Source organism: Stegastes partitus, unplaced genomic scaffold (genome assembly GCF_000690725.1).
Source record: "Stegastes partitus isolate 25-593 unplaced genomic scaffold, Stegastes_partitus-1.0.2 Scaffold949, whole genome shotgun sequence".
NCBI classification, from domain to species: domain Eukaryota; kingdom Metazoa; phylum Chordata; class Actinopteri; family Pomacentridae; genus Stegastes; species Stegastes partitus.
Window position 1 is genome coordinate 71725 of NW_007578680.1, and position 21189 is coordinate 92913.

The following is a 21189-nucleotide window of genomic DNA, read 5'->3' on the forward strand; positions in this document are numbered from 1 at the left end:
AGGAGTTACACTGCTGCCATTCATCATTACAGCTGAATACCACCACTTGACCGCACGGTGTGAAATAAGTACGGATCTCAGGTCTGTGGGCTGGTGTTAAGAACTGGTGTTAAGAACATTAAAGCGTGCCCTTCGTGAGGTCGAATCTATGAGGGTAAAGCCTGAGTCACAACTACAGTCAGTCTTATGTGTGAGTTTTGTGGCGGTCAACAGCAGAAACACTGAGATCACATTTGATCAATTTGATTGATTTTACTTCCAACTTAAAGCTGCTATTTTTTTTTTTTAAATGACAAAAACAAGCAAACACAGTTATTTTCAATTAGTATTTTAATTCCAAAGTCATTAGTTAAGGATCTACAAAATGCGGTTTCACTAACACATAACTGTCCCTCCAGCTTTTTCATTATTATTCATATTCCTCCTGGGATGAAGGTGCAGGGTTTATTATGATGCATAACACAGGATACCTCACACGTTACTATCCTGCCCCCTGCAGGACACACACTGTAAGGCAACAATACTTTACAAGGTCTCTGTAAACAGAGCAGGCACAGCACAGAAAATCCAGAATTTCACTGAACCAAAGCCAAACTTATCATATAGGACAACAGCAACAATCCCCCCCAACTGGAACCATTAAAAACAAAAACACTGTTCCTTTCAGAACACGTTTTAACATACAGCATGTGTTTCTACGCAGCAGGTTAGTCAGTATGAATCGAGGGTTTTTAAATAAAGTGCCTTATAAAACAGAGGAGCATCCTGAGTCGTAAAGTCTTGACATGCATTCAGTTAGACCGGACAGTGATGTTACAGATGGAAATGCTACATGCACGCTGTGCAGCAGTTCTCCACAGGCTTCACATCTCTAAAAAAATAAAAATAAAAATAAAAATTAAAAAAAACTTTAAGAGATGAAGTGGTCATTTTTGCAAAAAGCCTTTGCCTTCATCAGGATTTCCAACAACCCCTTTTCTCCGTTTCACAGTTTCTCCTCTAACTCTCGACTTTTTATTCTTTTAAAAGACAAGACACAAACACAAGCTTGGTCCTCTTCTCTTCCTGATTTGAGAGTGAAATGATGACAGTGGAATGAAATAAAAAGGAGCATCAGGTACAAATTAATGAAATTTTAACACGTTAGCAGTCGATTTTCCAGTTCAACAGGATTAATCAAGCGACGAGAAAGCAAACAAATAAATCAACACTGACACCGTAACGCGTTTGGTCACTACTGGTGGGAATGATTTCTATGCAATTACAACAGAACTTGTTCAGTCATGGTTTAGTTTTCGGGAAATATTACGGGTCGGTCAAAATGGCACTGATGATAAGGCTAAGCTGTGTTCGTTCACAACTTTACTATAAAACTTTCTACTTCTGCTAGATCATAAGCACTACCCTAATGGCCTAATATAACAACAAGAAAGTGTTGTAAAGGACGACAGAAAACACATTTATTCTGCATTTGTTTTTGGACTGGTGTGCTCTGAAGGCACCACTTGTGGACTGAGCTTACACTAAGATAAAAACATAAATCACAAAATCTCATTTGGAATGAGTTAAAGTCAACGTTTAGTCAGTCATCAGCGTTGCAGATGAATTGCTGGGGAGTCCTTAACTCAAAATTAACAATTAATCTCAGTCTGTCTCACTCTGCCACGTACTAATCTGTACCAGAAATTACCACGGACATCTAACAATCCCATTAGAGCCCCTTTACTTTCAGTAATTCCTTTCTTAAATCCCTTCCAAATGTTGACACTCCCGATGATCGAAAAACTTTCAGTTGTGAGAAAGAGGTAGAGCAAAAGGAGAAGGAAAGCGTGCGTGAGCCGGTAATAAACTGCACACGTCTTCCTGTCTTCCCTTCTTTTGTTGCAGAGCAGAGTGATGACGGTGGGTGGTTGCGATCGGCAGTGGCAGCGTTTGGGCGGGCAGGTGGAGCTTAAAAGCAGCCGGTCACTGAGCGCGCTCAGGAGATGATGCGAATGCCGAAGTGTTTCTTGAGTTGCTCGAGGAAGATGAAGGTGAGCACTGTTTGGGGAACCAGACGGATCCCTGCAGGAACTAGACCCTGTGACGAAATACAGTGTTAGACCACTGTTAGTAGTTTATAAAACAAACAACACTTTGATTTTTTTTTTTAGATCTGATTCAGAGTAAGGCTGAGTTTCAAGAAGTTGACAGGCAGACCATATGCTGGTCAAATGAGATAAACTATAACTATGTCGGTGTTTATGTGCAGCTGTTTACTCTAATCGTCCCAAACTTATTCTGCAACATACAGCAAGATTATAAAGAGCTTGGAAACTGTGTTTGAGGAGAATTGGTGCTGTTTTAAAGGCTGTTCACACAAAATGCTTTTTTACTTTGTTTCCATTTTCTGCTTTTTGTATGAAGCTAATTGTTAATAAATACTTTTCAAGACCATATCTTTCAAAGCATCATGCCAAAAACTTTTGCACAGTACTAAAAGATGACCATTAAAAACCTGCTCAAATCCAAAATACAGTCCAAGTATTGTTTATATTGTTAAAATTATAATTATATAACATTGTTAGATAAATCTATTACCCCTCCATTTTCCAGTTTTCCTGCTCTTGGGCTAAAAGTAACATTTTAAATCGTGACGGTAAATAAATCTCCGATCAAGCAGTAATCATCTCTGCACTTGTACGTTTGCATTCATCTTTCTGAATTTGCAAACACCTACTGCGAAGCTTGTTAAAAGATATTGATCATGTGTGCAACTTTGTGCAATAGATGGTGTTTTTAAACTGTTATCTCTGCAGTTTTCTCAGGCCACATAACCACCTCAGAAATGTTTCCAGTCGATCAGAACCGAGACTCTTTACTTGCATTTACGAAAAACAGCAGCAGCAACATTAATTAAAAAGCAGAAATTATTAAAAATGAGCAAGATTCCACAGGACTGATTTAAGCTATTTTACTTGTAATACTATTTTTATTTGACTGCCAGGCAGGGCACTGCTGTCAGCCTTCATTATTTACTAAGAAAATAGGAAAACACATGCATTGCCACAAAGAAAGAAGAGCTTGTCCCCTTCATTTTGCCTGATTTAATATGCATACTGTTTGAGTATCCACTGCTATCGAGGTCTGATCAGTAGTTACAACAGCAGCCATGGAGCAATTTCAGCTGCTCAGGAAAAATCAAAGCATCGAGGGACATTCCTGACATTAGCCAAATTAACACATCCATCCATCCATCCATCATCTATACACCACTTAATCCTCACTAGGGTCGCGGAGGGGCTGGAGTCTATCCCAGCTGACTTAGGGCGAAGGCAGGGGACACCCTGGACAGGTCGCCAGTCTCAAATTAACACAATTAGGTGATAAATATATAGTATGCAGGACTGTTTTTACCTTATAAAATGCCATCGGACCCAGCCTGGCAGTTTCTCGTAAGCAATGTGTCACCCCCTGAAGAGAGAGACGTGCAAGGTCATTCAGATAGAGATGCAGAAACAAAGTGGACTGAAAGAATAATAGGATGAAGAAGGTCGCACTCACCGTGTACTCTCCTTTTGAGTTCATCAGCCTCGTCTTCATTACATCCAAAGGCTGACACAGGAAGGTAGCGCAGCCGCCCTGCAGAGGAGCAGTTCAGTCAACAAAGAAGCCCCGCGAGCTTTACACGGACTGACTCAGGCCTCCAGAGCTCACTAATGAAAGCAGGTACTCACGGCAATGAAGCTGGAAAGAAAGTGTGTGAGGATGTTGTCTCCCATCATGCCGGTTCCTAACACCAGCTGCTTGGCCTGGTCGTAGCATGCCAACTGAAGATGGAAAAAAACAAACAAAGAAGCAAATGAGAAAACTGATGACATTTTTACTGGTAACAAGAAACATTTAAGAAAACGGCGCCACACAATCACTGCTTTGAAATCAGCCTGTCTTGCTTTAAGAGGCTTCAGTTTGGATTCTTGTAGAAACTTTGGCGGTGACATGCTGTGCACCAACTCTGCCGGACATGATTCACAAATGAAGCACAAATATGAACAAGCCAAAGTGTAGAAATTTGAAATGGCTCCCTCTAGTGGTAGAACAAAAAGATTCACAAAAACACATTTAAAAGCAATATTGCACTTTTATTTTTATTTTTTTTATAAACAATAAATAAAGATAGATTGGCTATAACAAATAAACTGTGACCATAATGGTTTTGATATTTATGGTACAGTGTGGTCACAAATATCCTCATATCTTAACTTCATGTCTCTGCAGAATGTTAAATCTAACACTAAAGGCTGTCTTCAATAATTATTTGTAGCAAAACTCTAGAGCACCCACAGTTTTAAACTTACAGTGTGTTCTCTACTGTACCTTATTGTCTGGTCTACAGTCAGTCCAGAAAAACACAAAGAGACTTTTTGAACTAACTGCATGTAAAGAGTTTCACCAGCGCTACAGTCTATAAGGACGTATAGTTGTCAACACACACATCAAAAAGTTGAAGGAATGGTTGAGGCTATGTGAATGTTGCATGATGCGTTATTCAGTGTTTAAATAGAACCAGTTAAACAAATAATTTTTCAGCTTAGAAATGGATTTCACAATGATAAATTCACATAACTGCACATAACAAAATCATGTAAATAACATAAAAATATCTCAAATGAACAGCAAAAGCTAGATTTAAATTGAAGTGTTATTCCCTAGTAGAATAAAGTTCCCTTTGTGTCTCCTTAATCTTCTGAACCCCAAAACCTTCCAGAAGGTTTTAAATGCATGTTATCTATTCTTTAAAGAATTATTTATTAGAGCCACAAATTGTAAAAACTAATTTTGAACTTTCCAACAATCCTCCAGCAAACTCTAAGCTTAAAATCATGACATTTTATCAAAATCACCTTATTATGCATGTCTTGTTTCAAAATTTGCCCCAAAATAAACATGACTTTTCTAAAAAAAAAAGAAAGAAAAGATAACAGAAATGTCTTTACTTCTTGGTGCAACTGCAAGGCCATTACGGCTTCAGCTGTGACAAAAATTGTCGGACTTTTAAGCTAAACTGCAGGCTGGAATAATGTATAAATGTGAGTAGTAAAATATCTATTGTATATAGTCACCATTTTTTTCCAGCATTAGTACCACCTGTGGGCACTTGGAAAAATGTTGTACGTGCTGATTTTAGCTTTTTGCACGGCACAAAAAAAAGAAAAGAAAAAAAAAGACTTTTTGAGTTCTTTTTACTTTTAGCCATAGACGAGCTGTGCAGGACTTCATGTGTAAAAATGAAGTTAATAAACACACAGAAATTGTTTGGGGTTCAGATGGTAAAACACACTGATTTTTGCTGCTCTTCAGTTTTGTTTCACTCTCTCCACTCTCACACTGGTGTCGAGGCATCCAGAGCTGCTAATTAATGAAATTCAAAGTGAGATTGTTTAGTCAAATATTAACAGTGTTATCATCATGTGATGTAATAATTTAGTACTTACATAAGTTGCCTCAAAAAACGTATATAATTCTACATCTGTGTAGCTATTCATTGGTTTTATTCATATGAATTCCCCCGTTTATCTGTTTCATACCAGTGGGCATTTAAAATGACTTTTAACCTAATTAAATTTGTAGCTATAATGCCAAAAAAAAAAAAAAAACAGATTCCAGATTGTGAGTGAGTGTGACTTGCCTGCCCCACAGTGACCATTGCTCCTCTGCTGGAGGCCATGGAGGCTCCTGAGAACAGTTTCCTTAAACCCTCTGTAATGACAGGACGGAGATCAGAGGTCAGACATGATGCCTTTTTTGTTTTTTTTGTACTGAAGACTAATAACTGACAATATTCCGCTTTGGATTCACCTTCTCTGAAGACTCTGAACAGTCCATCAAAGGCATGTTTGTAGCTGCAAGAAAACCACAAATTCAGTGTTCATTTACTGAGAAATTTTCATCTAAACTGAACCTTTTGGAGACGCATAATTACAACACTCACTTTCTCCTCAGTTCTGGTGGTAGTTTCATGTCATTCTGCATCCTAGAAGCAAAAATTCAAGAAAGGATCTTTTGAATTCCACCGTTTCCTGATTAATTTAGAACAGGAGCTGTGATTTTAAAGGTAACGTACCTGACGTTCACCATGTCTGCCGGTGTGCCAACGAACCCGCCGGTGAAACCTGTCGGCAGAGAAACCTCGTTGGGACATTGTCTTGTATGGAAGCCTGATATGTGCGAGTGAGGACGAGAGGGGAAAAGTGGGGGAAGCAGGAAGAGGCAGAATATGTGTCTGTGTTCTCACCTCCGAAGGCTCCCAGCAGTACCTTCTGGTAAAAGGGCATCGGGCCCTTGTTTGTGCTGCCCATCATGTCCCTCACCGTCTCATAGATGGCGAATCTGGTGAGCGAATAGGACATCTGAGAAGAAAAGAAGTCCAGAAGATGGTTGAATTCTGTTTTCTGCAGTATTTAACATTCACCGTCTTCAGCCACCAGGAGGAGCCTCGGGCAAAACCATCAATCTAACACAATGTTGATGCAAGAAATCATCTTACAGCTGCAGCCAAACAAGATCAAACTCATCCAAGTCTTCCTCAACAAGCGGCTGTGGGTGAACTTTTCTTTCCATCACATTGTGTCTCCTGCAGCATTTACACACCTGCTGAACACACAGTTATTCTCCTACGCTTCAGAAAACTGTCCTATTGTTAGCACGCCGTTGTCACAAACTAATATATGCTCATGTAAAAATAGTAACCTCACGTGAAGCCATAATTACCACGTCATGCTTAAAGCGCAAACCTTAAATCTCATTATTATGCAACTGAATTTGTCTTTAAAACCTGTTCTATAGTAAACTGGTTCTATAATGAAGTTTATCCTTAAGCTCAATAGGCTGAGGAGAGCAACTGTTGTCATTAGTAGTAGTAGCATATCTGTATTAGACAATGTCTAACTCCAATCTGTAAATCATAAGCTTTAATTGGCTCCAGTGGTAAAACAACAGCAATATACTGATATATAAATCATGCACCTCCTGGTTTTACTCTTTGTGCAATGTTTTTCAAGGTGAGATCATTCCTTTGTCCTTATCAGGGCACCAGAGTAACTTTTTCCACTGGTAGCACCGGCTCCCACCTTGTCACAGGCAAAAACACATCACTTGTTGAACGATCAACAGATGCTACAATTTACAAATGCTCCCTAAACGAACCACATTGCAGGCTGTGGTAGCTGCTGCTTGGTGGCCGCGGTGCCCAGACAGGTGTGTGATCGAAAAATACTTTGAAAATAGTTAAACGGGGTTGTTCAAATGTCAGATTCGTCACAGTAATTTTTTTGTCCAATGTGGAGCACACCTACACGCGCTGCTCTGCTCATACCAAACAACGAAAACAGGTCTGCTCCACATTTCAGGAGATTTTTAGGTGTAAACACCACAGTCCACCAAAGTTATAAAAGTGCTGCTTTCCACCACTGTGGTTAACCCAGGAGCTTCCTGCGGCCGTAACAGTGACACCAAAACAGCTTCATGATCATCATGCACTCACACGAATGTGACCAGTTAAAATTTCAACTCGCACACTCTCAAAAGAAGGTCGCAAATGGAACAGAAATGGTCGCAGTCTGGACCTTATTGATCTCTATGTGCATGAATAATTTATTTCCATGTGTGCGTTTTTCATTGTTGTGTTAACATTACAAACTGTGTACTTTCACAGAAGCTAAACTTTATACTCATTGATCTTCACTAAAAATAAAATTGGTCATTAGAAGTAATGGGTAATACCGATATCGACTGGAATATTGTGGTATATTTTTCAGCTACATAACCCAGCCCTAAGTGTAAACCTGCAATCAAATGAACACGAAAACACACACACACACACATACACACACACACACACACACAGGCTCATGATGAGAGTGCACTCGGACAACCGTACCTGTCTGCACAGGGAAGCAGAGAGACCGTTGTAAAGAGCCAACACACCGTCGTTCTTCATCACGTGGATGGCCATCCCCACCATCCTCTTCTGCACCTCCTGCTGTGTCTGCAAGTGCACCTGCAGAGACGGTCTTGTGTTAGGATTTACGTCACTTTTAAACACGGTAAAGACCGCCGACAACAAATCTACAGACATTTGTGCTCCTGTGTAGTGAATTTCAGTGACTTTTTTTTCTGCAGCTCCTCACACATCAGTTTGCATATTTAGGCAATGATCTGTCATAAAGAGTAAGACAGATCATGAATGTTGGGGGACTTGTGAATAACACTGAGCAGAATCTGAGACATCCTGGATTTTAGTGTGTAGTCTTGGTCAAACTCAACAAACACTGGTTCCTACATTTCCCATAATGCAAATCTATATTCAGGCATTCATAAAACCATGCATGAATCTTCTGAAGGTTTTAAGAATGTGTTAGCGCTTCGTCCTTGTCAGAGGAGGTCGGCGGCTCCTCAGCGTTGCTCCTTTGTTCTGATCCTGATACTAGTTTGAAGGCCGTAGAGTCCTTCAGAACACAATGTCTTTATTGAAGGCAAGCACAATTCACCTCATAAATCTTTAAGTCGTTTCAGTTCACTCGCTGCCAAGTTCTCTACTGCTGCTCCATGCCGACACACTGGTTCCAGTACAAACCAGCTCAGACAGCGAGTTAAACATTTAGTCCACAGTCCGGTTCAAGCGCTCAATAATTTCCAAAATCCAAAACTTGGTCTCAGCTCACCGACATTTTAAAGTATCGACAGTGAGTCCACTCACAACGACAATAATCGTCCTTTTTAAAATAAATAATTTTGAACCAAAGTTAAAATAACGTCTCTGTGTGCTAAAAAAATAAAAATAAATAGTGATTGAAGGGATTTTTCTTCCCAAGTTTCTCCTAAACTTTTCGTCATGTCATTTCAGGTTGCACAGAGCCGTCACCAAATGACTTTTAGAAGAAAAAAAAGACAAAAACACGACAGCTAACAGCTCTGTGAGGTTGTATTTAGGCACTGCAGTGCATTGAGCTAAATGCTAATGCACGCTATCATGCTAAATAACTTTATCTAAACAGCGCCTTTTAAAAAACAAAGTGCTTTAGTGCAAAACAGATATCAAAAGTACATAACACCAAAAATATAAATTAACAAATCATTACAACAAATTCCACGAATAAGCCATACAATAAAAGTCGGTTTTAAGATGAGGTTTAAAAGAGGATACTAGAGGGCCAAGAAAGTACAGCTGAGGAGGTCAAGATCGTCATTATATTTGCAGGTATTTTAAAAAAAAAAAAAATTACAAATCCAAAATCTTGGGCAAATTTAACTCTTGACCTGTTGATGTCATTGCATGAAAAGTTACAGAATCACTGAAGTTTACGTTAATCCTGAACATGAACATCTGAGCCAAGAAACTTTGAACTTCCGGTTGTACGAGAGGTAAAATTCTTGTCTGGAAACCAGAATTAGCTACACATTTGTGCAATTTTAGTGTAAATGGTGCAACTATCGTATTTTCCATGATGCACCATCGAAAACAATGCGTTCAGCGCGGCAGCCCCGACTGGCAAAACACATGAAAGAGAGAAAGCACAAAGGAAATTAAAGGATATCTTTGGTGATTTCCCCATGAAAAGACCAAAAACAACAATGGACTCCACTAAAAAGGATGTAATAACGAGGACTGAAGAGCAAACTCCAGCAATTTCAGCTTCAGAACCTCATATTTAGCATCATCAAAAGTACTGGTTCTGGGCCTTTCATGGGATTAGTTTTGCTAAATGCATAGAAACAGATGCAAAAAGAAACTATAAATACCAGAATAGATGCTGGGGAGAGTTATGGGCTCTATTAGGAGCATTTATATATAATCATTTATTTGTTATGTAGAGGTTTTCACAATTCAGGAGTGACAGCAAAATGCCCAATAACGTAAAACGTTTCCTGAAGACAAAGTGGCAGCAACAAATAACACATTTCAGCGCTGAGATTTAATCTAACAACAGTGATCACTGACACTGTTCTTACTGGGATGATGACAGACTTGAACTGGGTGGTCGTTTTAGGAGCTGGGCTGCTCCTCACATGTGCTGCAGCAGAATTTAAAATCGGCATTTATTCAGGTAAGTTGAGCACATATTGGAAATCTAGATGGTTACTTTCTCTATCAAAACTTCACAAAGTCACAGAAAGAAAAAAAAAAAAAAGTACTTTCACCAGCTTTATTACTGCCTCACTGCTGCTTGTTCAAACTATCAAACGATCTTTTTAAACTTGTGATTTTATGCATGTTCTCTATTTGTATGCATTCCTTTACGCTTGTGTGCGTTTTAGGTACACGTAGCATTTGGAGAGAGTTTCCATTAAGTGTTTGTGCTTTCGCTGCTTGTGTGCTCAGTCCTCGGGGGTTACCGTCGTTACGCTATCAGCAAACTAGAACGTATTTGCCCAGAAACATTTGTGCACACTCACCGTGAAATATTACACTGAGGAGAGCTGATAAGGCTCAAATATTGTTGGGTTGTTGTGTTTTTTTTTCTTCTTAGAGAGAATTTCTAGTTTGGCAACTCTGCCAAGTAACTTTAAGTCAACAACTGAGCAGCTTATCTGAGGGTGTAAAGGCACTTCTGGGTTAATACAGACGAGGATATTAATACAACATGACTGGGCAGTCTTTCCTAAGTGATGTGTGTTTGGTCAATACCTACTTTCCTGCTGAAAATTACAGTCATTACTCTAAATTACAGCTTAGACCTTCTTCATTTAGATGCCCTGCTGTTGCTCTTTATGAGAATGTGGTGAGTAAAGTATTACAGAGCAAAGCATTGCAAAGCCACTGTCAGGTCACAGAGAACACAACAGGTCTTATTGTTACACAGTTGTAAATGCAAAGTTAGGGCACACAGGAGTTAAAGGTGGCTAATAAGAACACACCTTATCACTCTTTATATGTAATTTATGCAGACAGGAGTACTTGCAACCCAAACCAAGCCTGCAGTGGGAGGAAATGGTGCAGCAACGTATTGTATTTCACACAAATGTTACTAAATTTCACTACACCAAATCTACTTTCACAATGGATCTCAGTAAGTTTCCTCATTTCCACCAAGTAGCTGTCCTTAAAGTTCATAGAAGTACAAACAAGGTGTTGAAACAGCGCGGAAATGTCGACAGGATTGTTCTGTAGTTTTGCTCACTCTGGCCTCCAACACTAACATCATCTGTTGCTGGACTTCTTCCAAAAGAGCCTATCAAACCTGCAAAGCACAATTGCAGTATTGTGTCCGCAACCAAGAATCCGACAGAGAGAGTATCGAGTTTTGCGGCATAGATGAATGAAGATACACACATCAGAACTCATCGGTATTACAGGGACTCAATGTGGACACTGTAGAGGAAAAAACACCTTTAACTACCTTTTATCAATGAGCTACTTGTTGGTAATCTGAAAGACAAAAATGTTTTATGAGTCACAAAAAAATGTCTTTTCCTTTCTTTCCTGGTTCCTGAAAGAACACGGAGAATTTCCTTTGGAATTTTTATTATTATCAACTCATTCAGAAGCTTTAAAAGCTTTAGAAGCTTTGACACTTAACTATAATCTGGTGGATACTGATATTCTGAACAGTCATGGCAATGGCCTCACTTCTTCTCTGAAAGAAGAAGGCTAAATCCTTTGATTCTAACTTCTTAAATTTGATCCTTTTCTGTTTTCTTTGCTTCTCTATGACAGTAAATTGCATATCTTGATGTCATGTTGGGCTTTCGTTAACACGGATCAACATTTGTCACCATTTTATGACATTTCATAGATCAACTCGCCGACTTTTCATTGGCAGCTTAATCTACAAGGAAAATAAGCATCAGCTGCAGCCGTAATAGACAAAAACACACTTGTTTGTTTAAATGTTTGGTGAAAGCAGCACATTTAAAAATGAAATATAAAGATTATTTGAGGAAAAAAAAAAAAACTGTGCTTTCTATTGCATCACCAGCTAATGAGCACATTAGGCCAGACATCCAGACTATTTCACTGTGAGGTGATGATTAGCAGCCTTGACCACATAATTAAGCTCCACATGACTTCCTGAGGTCCAGTTAGTTTGATCAGGGTCATGTGAGACGTGCTGGTTCAGTCCTCTGCAGCACAGTCAAGCTCACACACACACACACACACACCTGCTGTCTGCTGATGACAAGTTGCTCTCTAGTGAACGTGATCTTAAACTGCAGTGAACCCAACAATAACTTCCCTTTGTTTTTCTCATATTGTCAGCACATGCTGTTATCTGGCCTGACCTGTGTCCTATATTCCAGCAGCTTCTTATAGCTACTGGCATTACAGTGATGCCATGGGTGACATGTGACACCCTCACAGCTGCTTTAGGAAGCGCACAGAGACATCTGATGCCACGCGATGACATGATGAGCCCTTCGGAGGGGGATCATGGTGAGATACGGTGTCCACTACTGGAAACAGCTGGCGTGCAGGCCTCAGACCTCCCCTTACAGCCCCCCTCACCTTGATGAGATCCAGAGGATGCGTGCAGCAGGCGGCTCCGCAGGACGCCAGCCCACCGAAATACCACCGGGACATCCGTTTCTCCGTCATGGCACCAGTCGTCGTCCGCTGCAGCTACACTTTTAAGGGGGGATGGCTTCCTTCCTTGACGCAGCTTGTTTCTCGTCGGCAGCTTCCACCTTGTAGCAGCTCGTGGTCTACAGGACACCGACAGCCTCGTTAATCTTCAAACATGCCGATAAGGGAATGCGCCGCGGACCGGGGACTTTGGGCTCCGGCAGCATTGCGCACACTCGTGCCACATGAACTGCGCGTAAAAAAAACAAAAAACAGGCCGTGTGTGTGTGTGTGTGTGTGTGTGCGCGCGCGCTCTGCCTGCTGTGTTCGGTGGAGGAAGAAGCTGCAGACAGAAGAAAAGAGCGCAGCCAATTGCCTCTGTGGACGCCGGAGCTGCCTACCCGCCCCGGGGGCCGAAGATCCAAAGGTCGACGGCGGGGTACGAGAATGCTCAAGCCCCGCACAGCACACTCACTCACATACCCCACTTTCACCAGCGCCACTGAACTGTCATGAGGTTTTAAAGCGACAGGCCGCCTGCGTGCAGCTGCGCATGACTCAGCCCTCAGCCTGTCTCTTTAAGAGTCGACATTCTCAAACCAGAACAAACTACCCATTTAAAAAAAGGGGGTTGGCGCACAAACTGCATAGTTTGGTGAGATAATGTGTTGTTTGCATGAAATAGTTGAATATGTTGTTCTGCTGTGGTGAGTTCAGGTGCCTGAAAGTCTCATGTTAAAGCTGTTTGGCCCGATTTATAAACAGCTGCTTACCTCTGGATCAAACCTGGTGAATAATTGTAATTAAAGGATGCTTGCTGTTGTTTAATGTGATTATAGGCAGCATTACAGTATTTTTCCCCCCCAATATGTATACTATATGAATATTTCAAACAATAATATCATTTTTTCTACATATGCTAGAATCTGTGCACTACCAATATTTTTCTACTTTTGGACAAATCTATGCAATATTATCTGAGTATTTCTACTCATGACAGAATCTGTGTAATGCAATTTATGAGGAATTGAACTGCAAAGCACGAGGACTCGCAGATGACTTTGTATTACCCAAAAAATGGCAAAGTTACAAAAACAATTCCAAAGTCCAGCCCATAAAAGAGGTCAAAAGAACAGAAATTAAGAAACAAGATAACCCAGCACCAACTGCTCTGATGAAAGGAACTCATAGCAGACCTGAATAGCACTGAACAGAGGATATATACTATGGCTGATCAGAGCAGTTACACACAATAGGGGAAACATAAAACACCTACACCTGAACTAACAACAAAAAGCACAAAACAGTACAACTGGTCTACGTAATCAGAAGAATGACAGTAAACAAGCCCAAAATATATTCAATTACCCAACACGAATCAACTAAATGAAGTAATATTTAAATCAAATAAATCGAGTCCACCCCTTGAATTGGCACGCACTTGGTATGACCTGATTGCGGCTCTGGTATAAAACCCTGCTGCTCCCCTGAGGCCTTTTGCCGGAAGCCAGCCAGATACAGTAGCACCGATAAGAAAGAGAAAAGATTAGTACATCTTAGCAAACTAGCAAAAGATAGCTAAATGCACACCCTACAAATAGAACTTAAGTACTTCAACAAAGCCTAAATAAGCGTTTGGCTGAATTGATAAGTTATATGTTTGTGTTTTTGTTTGTGCAGTGTAAAGTGTTTGAACTTAAAGTGCTTACTGGGGTTACCGACATTCATTCGCACATGCAGCCATCCAACCATTTATATGAGCAATATTATTCCCACATCTGGAGGAATTTGTACAGTCTGAACACCCACGTATAGAAGAACCAGTACATAAGTATATTTGTTGCTTATTTTGATTTTTTTTTACTGATATTTGTCAAATGTTTGCACTATCCCCTTTTGCTGCTGTTACAAAGCAAACTTCCCCCCCTGTGGGATTAATGATGGCTTATTACATCATATTGTATCCTGGCTTAGTATATGTGCTTGGTATGTCTAGTGGCCTTGCTCAGACTACAATCAACTACTGTTTTACAGACATGTTTCACATATTGAATAAATGCATCATTTCTTCTGCAATTATCCTATGGGCTAGAATCCTTCAAATGTAAACCCATCCATCCATTGTCTATACACTGTTTAATCCTCATGAAGTCTATCCCAGCCAACTTAGGGTGAAGTCAGGAGACACCCTGGACAGGTCGCCAGTCTATCGCAAGGCTACGCTTAGATACAGGCAACCAAGCACACTCACATTCACACCTACGGACAATTTAGAATCACCAAAATTAACCTCAACATGTTTTTGGACTGTGTGGGAGGAAGTCGCAGAACCCGGAGAGAACCCACACTGCACGGGGAGAACATGCAAACTCCACGCAGAAAAATCCCAGTGCCCCACCGGGACATGAGCCGGTGACCTTCTTGCTGCGAGGCAACAGTGCTTCCAATTGCGTCACCTTGCAGCCCTCAAATGTAAACCTCATGAGTGAAATCAAGTAATTTTACTGTAATGGGAACATTTCAGTCAAAGGTGCAAAACTGCATTTTATGAGTTGAATTTGTGATTTAAAGCAATTTTTACCAGTAAAAAACAACTGGATTGGTTATAATCTCAGCCTCAGAGCAGGTGGAATAATGCAGACATGAAAGAAATAAAATTGCTTCTGTGGATCACTTTTTGGTACAGTACCTGCAAATATGTTATTTGTCAACCAAAATAATATAACTTGATGTTTTTTTAAAGACAGTTAAGCGTAAGAGAGTGAGCATGGGATTCAGAGGCATAATTTCAATGCAAATATTTAACTGGCTTAAAAATTTAAGAATGTGGGGACACAGGTTTGCTCCCATATGTTCCAGACAATATGCATCATTCTGTGGGTTTGTAAGTCCAATACATTTTGATGAACCATACTTGATTTTACTTTTTTAAAGGAAACATGAGGTTGGAAGTATGAATTTCACATTTGTGTAGCTGTTCTTCTTCACAGCATTCTGATTTTCAGCTTACAATGGGCTTGTTGCTGCCCCCTTTGTTCAACTGTGGAGTTACATCCATTGCACTGTTATCGCTTCATCAGCCACTTTTTAAATGCATTCTTTAATCTTAGGTGAAGTCACTCCTGTTTTGTTTGGGGTTTTTTTAATAAGAGTTTAATATTAAAGAATAAAGACAACAGAGATAGTAGGAAACAAGAGGAAGGAGAAATGGAGGATAACATGCAGGAGACTGACACTGACTGTGTATTTTTTATTTTATTTTTTGCTAAAATGTGTAAACAGGAAACCAAAAACTTTCCAGGGAGTCACATTAGAACAAAGGTCACAACTTGCTTTTATGGTCACTTTTTATGATGGTCAATGAACATGTTGTAACACCAGAGCCTTGACTCCAAGGGCACCGTGCTTTCCTAAACTGATTTCCTTGTGTACAGTAGATGTGATAGTGTAAGTTGTTTGCTGACAGGAGTGATTATTAGAATAATGAAATCCAATAATGAACTGAAAGTGATGACTGCTAGTTGTTTCTGCTGACTTCCGGGGAAACAAGTGCAGCTAAATGGAACACACAGTATCAATCCTGTATTTATATTTTCTGTTCTCTCTTCTAATGGTGTTATGTTGCAGCTGAGGCTGCTTGGAAATATGTTGTCACCACAAAATGGATAAGAGCGAATGAAAATAAACTTGCAGTGTTTGTTCCTCTCCAAGAAGGAGGAACTCCTGGCAGTCTGGAGTGCAGCAGGTCTTTGCATGCCGTCGCCTTGCCCCATGTTCCCCTAAAAACAGGCCTTAATCTGCTGTTGTGCAGAGTTAGCGGAGTGGCATGCTGGGAAAGCTACATGGAATCACTGTCGGACATCAGATTCTTTACTTGACTTCACGTTGGCTCTATGTGCGCTCAGTTTAGGCAGTAATGTCTCCTTTAAAAGTCATTCTTCAATTGGTGTTTTCATTTCCCATCTTTAATTCGCACCTAAAAAAAACAAAATTACAGCAGTTGAACTAGAAACATGGACATGTACTGGCATGTTTGACACTTACAGACGTTACAACACAATTCTAAAACCTCAACCAAAAGCAACTAAGAAGCGAGTTAACCCTCATCTTATTCACAGCTGCATGTATCAGGTGAAAGAGGAACATTTGTCTGGAAATTAACACACAGTGCAAGATGTGCTTTCCATGTAAAATGAGGAAACCCAGTGGGCTCTAAAAATCACAACATATTGAAGCAAAACGGAGAAAACAGTCACAGCAACAGATATAGGAGGCTGATTAAAGCACTACTTGGTCTTAAACTGACAATGCAATACTGACAAGTTTTACATCATCATATATCCTTGTAGTCATATGAAACAATCAGCAGTTTTCATATGAGTCAGTAAGTGACTCATCAGTTACTTGATGTTTGCTGCCCCCAAGTGTTTCATGTCCGCTGTCACTAGTTTGAGATCTGACTGGGTTGAGGTTTGGAGTCGGTGTGCAGGCGTTTCCTCTTTCGTTGATGCTGGTCTCCAGTAGCCTTGAGTTTCTAAGTGACATGCACAATTCTGAACAAGAACAGTCCGAACCACATGTGTGAAAGACTAAACTAAATTCTGGACTGTGTGATGATTTTGTCCTAAACATTTATAAACTGAGACAATACAATGAAGTGAAGGGAAAAAAAAGCTGTGGGAACCAGTCCATTGCTGCTGTTTTATCTCTTCTTGTCAGTTCTTTAAGCAGATGTACATCTGTTAGATACTGTTTCATGGGACTAATATGTAGCAAATGTGCTGTGAAGTTTTGAAACCATAAGATCATTAGAGCAGAATAATCCTGTGTTTTTACAGACATGGATGGATTATAAACGGGTCTGCCCCTGGTCTTTATCTGGAAAACGTAATTCAATCTGCAAAGTCAGAAAACAACCACAAACCAGCTCAAAGTAGCACAAAATGACTGCAAAGAGAAGCAACTAAGTACAAAGATCAGTCACAAAAAGATCCCAAATAGCCAGAACGAATTGTAAATCTACAATGAGATGCAAAACATGTGCAAGATACACATTTTAAAGAGACACAAGGACTACAAACACAGCTACAAGGTTTGTGGTTGTTTTGCTCTGTAGGAGGGGTGGGTGGCCTTTTACATGTCTGTGCCCAGAGGCCCCTTTGTTTCATAATCCGTCCATGTTCACGGGTCGCAAACGCTTAACTGAGGAGAAGCTTATGCCTACTGTTTCAATGACAAGCGGTTGTAGTGAAAGCAAACACATATTTATTGCGCAGAAGTGAGCAAATATCTGAAGAAAGTCATTTATTGAGAAAGTAAGTGTGGTAAATGCATTGTCACAGTGAAGCACATATAATGTATATGGTGTGTTTTTAAGTTAGGTGGCCTTAGCTAGATGAAGCATTATAAGACAGACTGAATCTCTGCGTTATGTAACCCTCCTAACATAATGATAAAAGTTAGTAAAGCACTTCATTCACTGTGTTTATCCACTTGTTAGGAGACACTGAACTATTCAAATACAGTCAAAGACAAAGGCAAAAAACAGTTTATTTTGTTAAACTCAACTACAAAAATGTTTTTTTCTAGAAGTAACAACATTTGAATGAGTAATTAAGCATTCTGTAAATCTGTAAATCACAAATGTTGAAAAAAAAAAAAGTTAAAGACCAAAGCATACATGAAAAAATGTGTAAAAATAAACAGGCATCGCTCCAGCTGCCCACACAGACACACAACGCACACTGGCCTTCTGTACACACACCGCCCACACACACACACTCACACACACACAAACAAAAGCAGAGGCAGAGTGGAATCTGAGAAATGTAAGTCACGTGCATTAGTAAACATCTAAAATCCTCCCACAATCCATTTCAACTCCTACTGTAACACAGAGCCCTTAAATAAAGTAAATCCAATTAGAAACCTTTTGCTCTGTCATGTCAGGGGTGAAATAGAAAAACTTAAAGACCAAACTCAGCTTCATCAAAATATAAAACACAACATATCCTTTAATAGATCGGGACCTTGCAGTTTCCAGAAGCTCCTCTGATGAGGTCGTGACCCTGGAGTCTGTTCGCATGTCCGATTAAAATTACCTCATACAAAAGATTTTTCTGGTTGCTTCCCCTCGCTTGCAGCCACTGAAGAAGAGTTGTCCTTCGCTGCTCTTCCAAGGACGGGCAGCGCTCTGCCTCCTTGTGCAGAGGAGCCGACATGCAACAGAGCTCCCCCCACCAGGAGCAGCACGCTGGCCCCCCAGCCCAGGTACAGCGCCGGACCCAGCTCCCTCTTCAAAGGTGCTGCAATGTTTGGGTCATAAAAGTCCCTGATGATTGTGTAGGCGGTCCAGCAGATGGGTATCAGGTAGGCAAGGCCAGCCACAACAAAGAGTACCCCTGCTATCCCAGCCAGCCGAGTCTTGGAGGCCTGGTTCCCGTTGCCCATACAGTGAGTGCACTTGGCCCCGGCCACCCCCAGCATGAGCGCCAGAAGGCAGAGGAGCAGGGAGAGAACCGTGAGGCCCCGGGCCACCTGGGCGGACCTTGGCAGGGCCAGAGTAGAGTCGTAGGTCTTGCACTGAATCTGTCCTGTGGTCTGAGACAAGCAGTTCATCCACAGTCCCTCCCACAGCACCTGGGCGATCACCAGCTCCCCGCCGACGAAGGCCGATACTCGCCACAGAGGCGCCGCACACACCAGTGCCCCGCACACCCAACCCAGCACCGCCAACACCAAGCCCAGCACCTGCAGACCTGTTGAGGCCATGATCGCTTCAAAAGTTTACCGTCAAATGATAATTTGTCTTGGAAGCACCCGAGTCCAGGTTTTGTCTTATCTTCACACTTCAAAGGCTACAGAGAGCCAAATCTTGAAGAGCGTGTCCACGGATTGTGATTTGTTCAGAGTCCTCTTCTCATCAGTGGTTCTTGTTTAACACCTAAATATACTGTAAAGAAGAAATTGTGTTCAATGCATTTACTTAACAGAAGCACATTTTAAATGAACTTAGACATAAATAACAGATTGAAGTGGCAACATGTGCTTTGGTTTCAAACAATTTCAATTCCGCATTTCTAGCAATTCTCTGTAAAACTTACTTTTCAAGATGTCTCAGGTTTTGTTTGTCTGCTTCCCGGTGGTGCAGTGAAGCCATATGATGCGAGTAGCTGGTGTCTTTATTCTTTTATGAGTGGCCAGCCTGTCTTGCCTGATCTCATACACAGATGTGTAGGAGGGCAGCAGTGTCATACTGCATACTAAACACACACACACACACACACACACACGCACACAGCTAGTTATGCAAAAAATGAAATGACAGCACTAGGACACTAGGACACTTTGTTACAAACATTGTTGGTTGCTCGCATGTTGTCATCTCTTGGAGCTGCAGTGGGCAGACTGAGGATGAAGCCAGGGAGGAGCAGCTGGAAGCCTGTTGGCATGTACGGGACCTGACGAGACCCCACGAGGAGTGAAAATGACTCCTCGAATGATATGTTCGAGAAACTGATTATCATAGTATTCACTTGAGCTGTGTTAACGCTGGTTTGGTTGTGTGGAGGGTGATTTACAAGTTCTGTAACCAGCCACCAGGTGGTGTTAGACACCACTTCTGCTTCCAATTTGTTTGAGGCACTTGGAGCATTGAATCATTTAGTGTCTCAATGCATAAGCACTGAAACAGACTTATTGTTATTCTTCTTATTATGGATTCCAACAATTTTCAGCACCTAACTCATCCCGCAGCTTTGAGAAAACCCATAAAAATTGTTTATCAGAATGTACATCTCAATTGGGAATGACATGCTATGACTTTTGGTAGCAATTCATCATAAGGATTTTACAAAATTGGTGAAAAACTGCATTAAAAATCCCAATAGAAATGAATGGGAAGTTGGCCGGACAACTGCCAAAACCCAGCCATCTTTGGAACCTTGTAGCTCTGTTATATAACAGTCGAAACTTCATTCCAAGTTTGAACAAGTCAAAAGGCCTTTAATGTTATTCCAGATATTTACGCAGTCAGGGTTTAAGTTTTATGGATTATTTTTTTTTAATCCTGGTTTGTTTTTCTTTAGCTACAGTGGCAGCACTGACACTCCTACATTTTTGATTAAATACATTTTATGGAAAAGTGCAGTTAACCTTGTCTCCTCCTCACAATTTATATATAAAATATCAGCATTTTGTCCTTTTTCACCCAATGCGAGCCTCATTGCTATAGGACTTGTGTTTTTTTTGTTTTGTTTTGTTTTTTCAGAAATCACCTCATCAGATTTCAAAATTTCAGAGGAAAATGAGAAATGGAGATTCTAGTGACCTGCCACCAAATCTATATAATATACAGCATGTACATGAAAATCCAGAAGCATCCTCAGAGCAAGATTTTGCTTCACCCGGTGAAAGATGTTTTTCAGTACAACTTGTAGTTTTTGAGCGATGACTGCTTTTTCAAGGGATGAATTCTTAGTCTGCCTGTCTGCTCCTCAGCTCTTCTCACTGCCAGCAACCATGACTCTCAGCTTACTGATACTGGATTACACTTTCAAAGTAAAAACTCAAAGATGCAGAGAGGTGCTGATCAGGGTTTGTGAAATGTGGGCTTTTCAAAATGATATAAATCATACCTTATGTATCAT

The 21189-nt window shown here is 40.6% G+C and overlaps 2 protein-coding genes across 2 annotated transcripts; both read right to left on the reverse strand.

Annotated features, from left to right (window-relative positions):
• Window positions 1–312: 312 nt before the first annotated feature.
• Window positions 313–14568, reverse strand: slc25a10b (solute carrier family 25 member 10b). Its single transcript, XM_008294218.1, has 11 exons — window positions 12485–14568; window positions 7919–8038; window positions 6275–6389; window positions 6104–6152; window positions 5972–6013; window positions 5839–5882; window positions 5669–5739; window positions 3717–3809; window positions 3544–3621; window positions 3397–3453; window positions 313–2080 (listed from the first exon to the last, which is right to left on the reverse strand). Exons 1-11 carry the CDS (start codon window positions 12572–12574, stop codon window positions 1979–1981), a joined length of 861 nt encoding a protein of 286 aa, XP_008292440.1. The 5' UTR covers window positions 12575–14568; the 3' UTR covers window positions 313–1978.
• A 3262-nt stretch (window positions 14569–17830) lies between these two features.
• Window positions 17831–19735, reverse strand: LOC103366477 (claudin-6-like). Its single transcript, XM_008294219.1, has 2 exons — window positions 19645–19735; window positions 17831–19493 (listed from the first exon to the last, which is right to left on the reverse strand). The coding sequence occupies exon 2, from the start codon at window positions 19310–19312 to the stop codon at window positions 18644–18646; it is 669 nt and encodes a 222-aa protein (XP_008292441.1). The 5' UTR covers window positions 19313–19493; window positions 19645–19735; the 3' UTR covers window positions 17831–18643.
• Window positions 19736–21189: the final 1454 nt, after the last annotated feature.

Coding starts and splice junctions, on each gene's coding strand:
- LOC103366477 (XM_008294219.1), bottom strand. CDS start 19,312: ATGGCCTCAACAGGTCTGCAGGTGCTGGGCTTGGTGTTGGCGGTGCTG.
- slc25a10b (XM_008294218.1), bottom strand. CDS start 12,574: ATGACGGAGAAACGGATGTCCCGGTGGTATTTCGGTGGGCTGGCGTCC. Junction 5,883..5,971: donor CCACCAGAACTGAGGAGAAA/GTGAGTGTTGTA, acceptor GTTTTCTTGCAG/CTACAAACATGCCTTTGATG. Junction 5,740..5,838: donor GTTCAGAGTCTTCAGAGAAG/GTGAATCCAAAG, acceptor CTGTCATTACAG/AGGGTTTAAGGAAACTGTTC.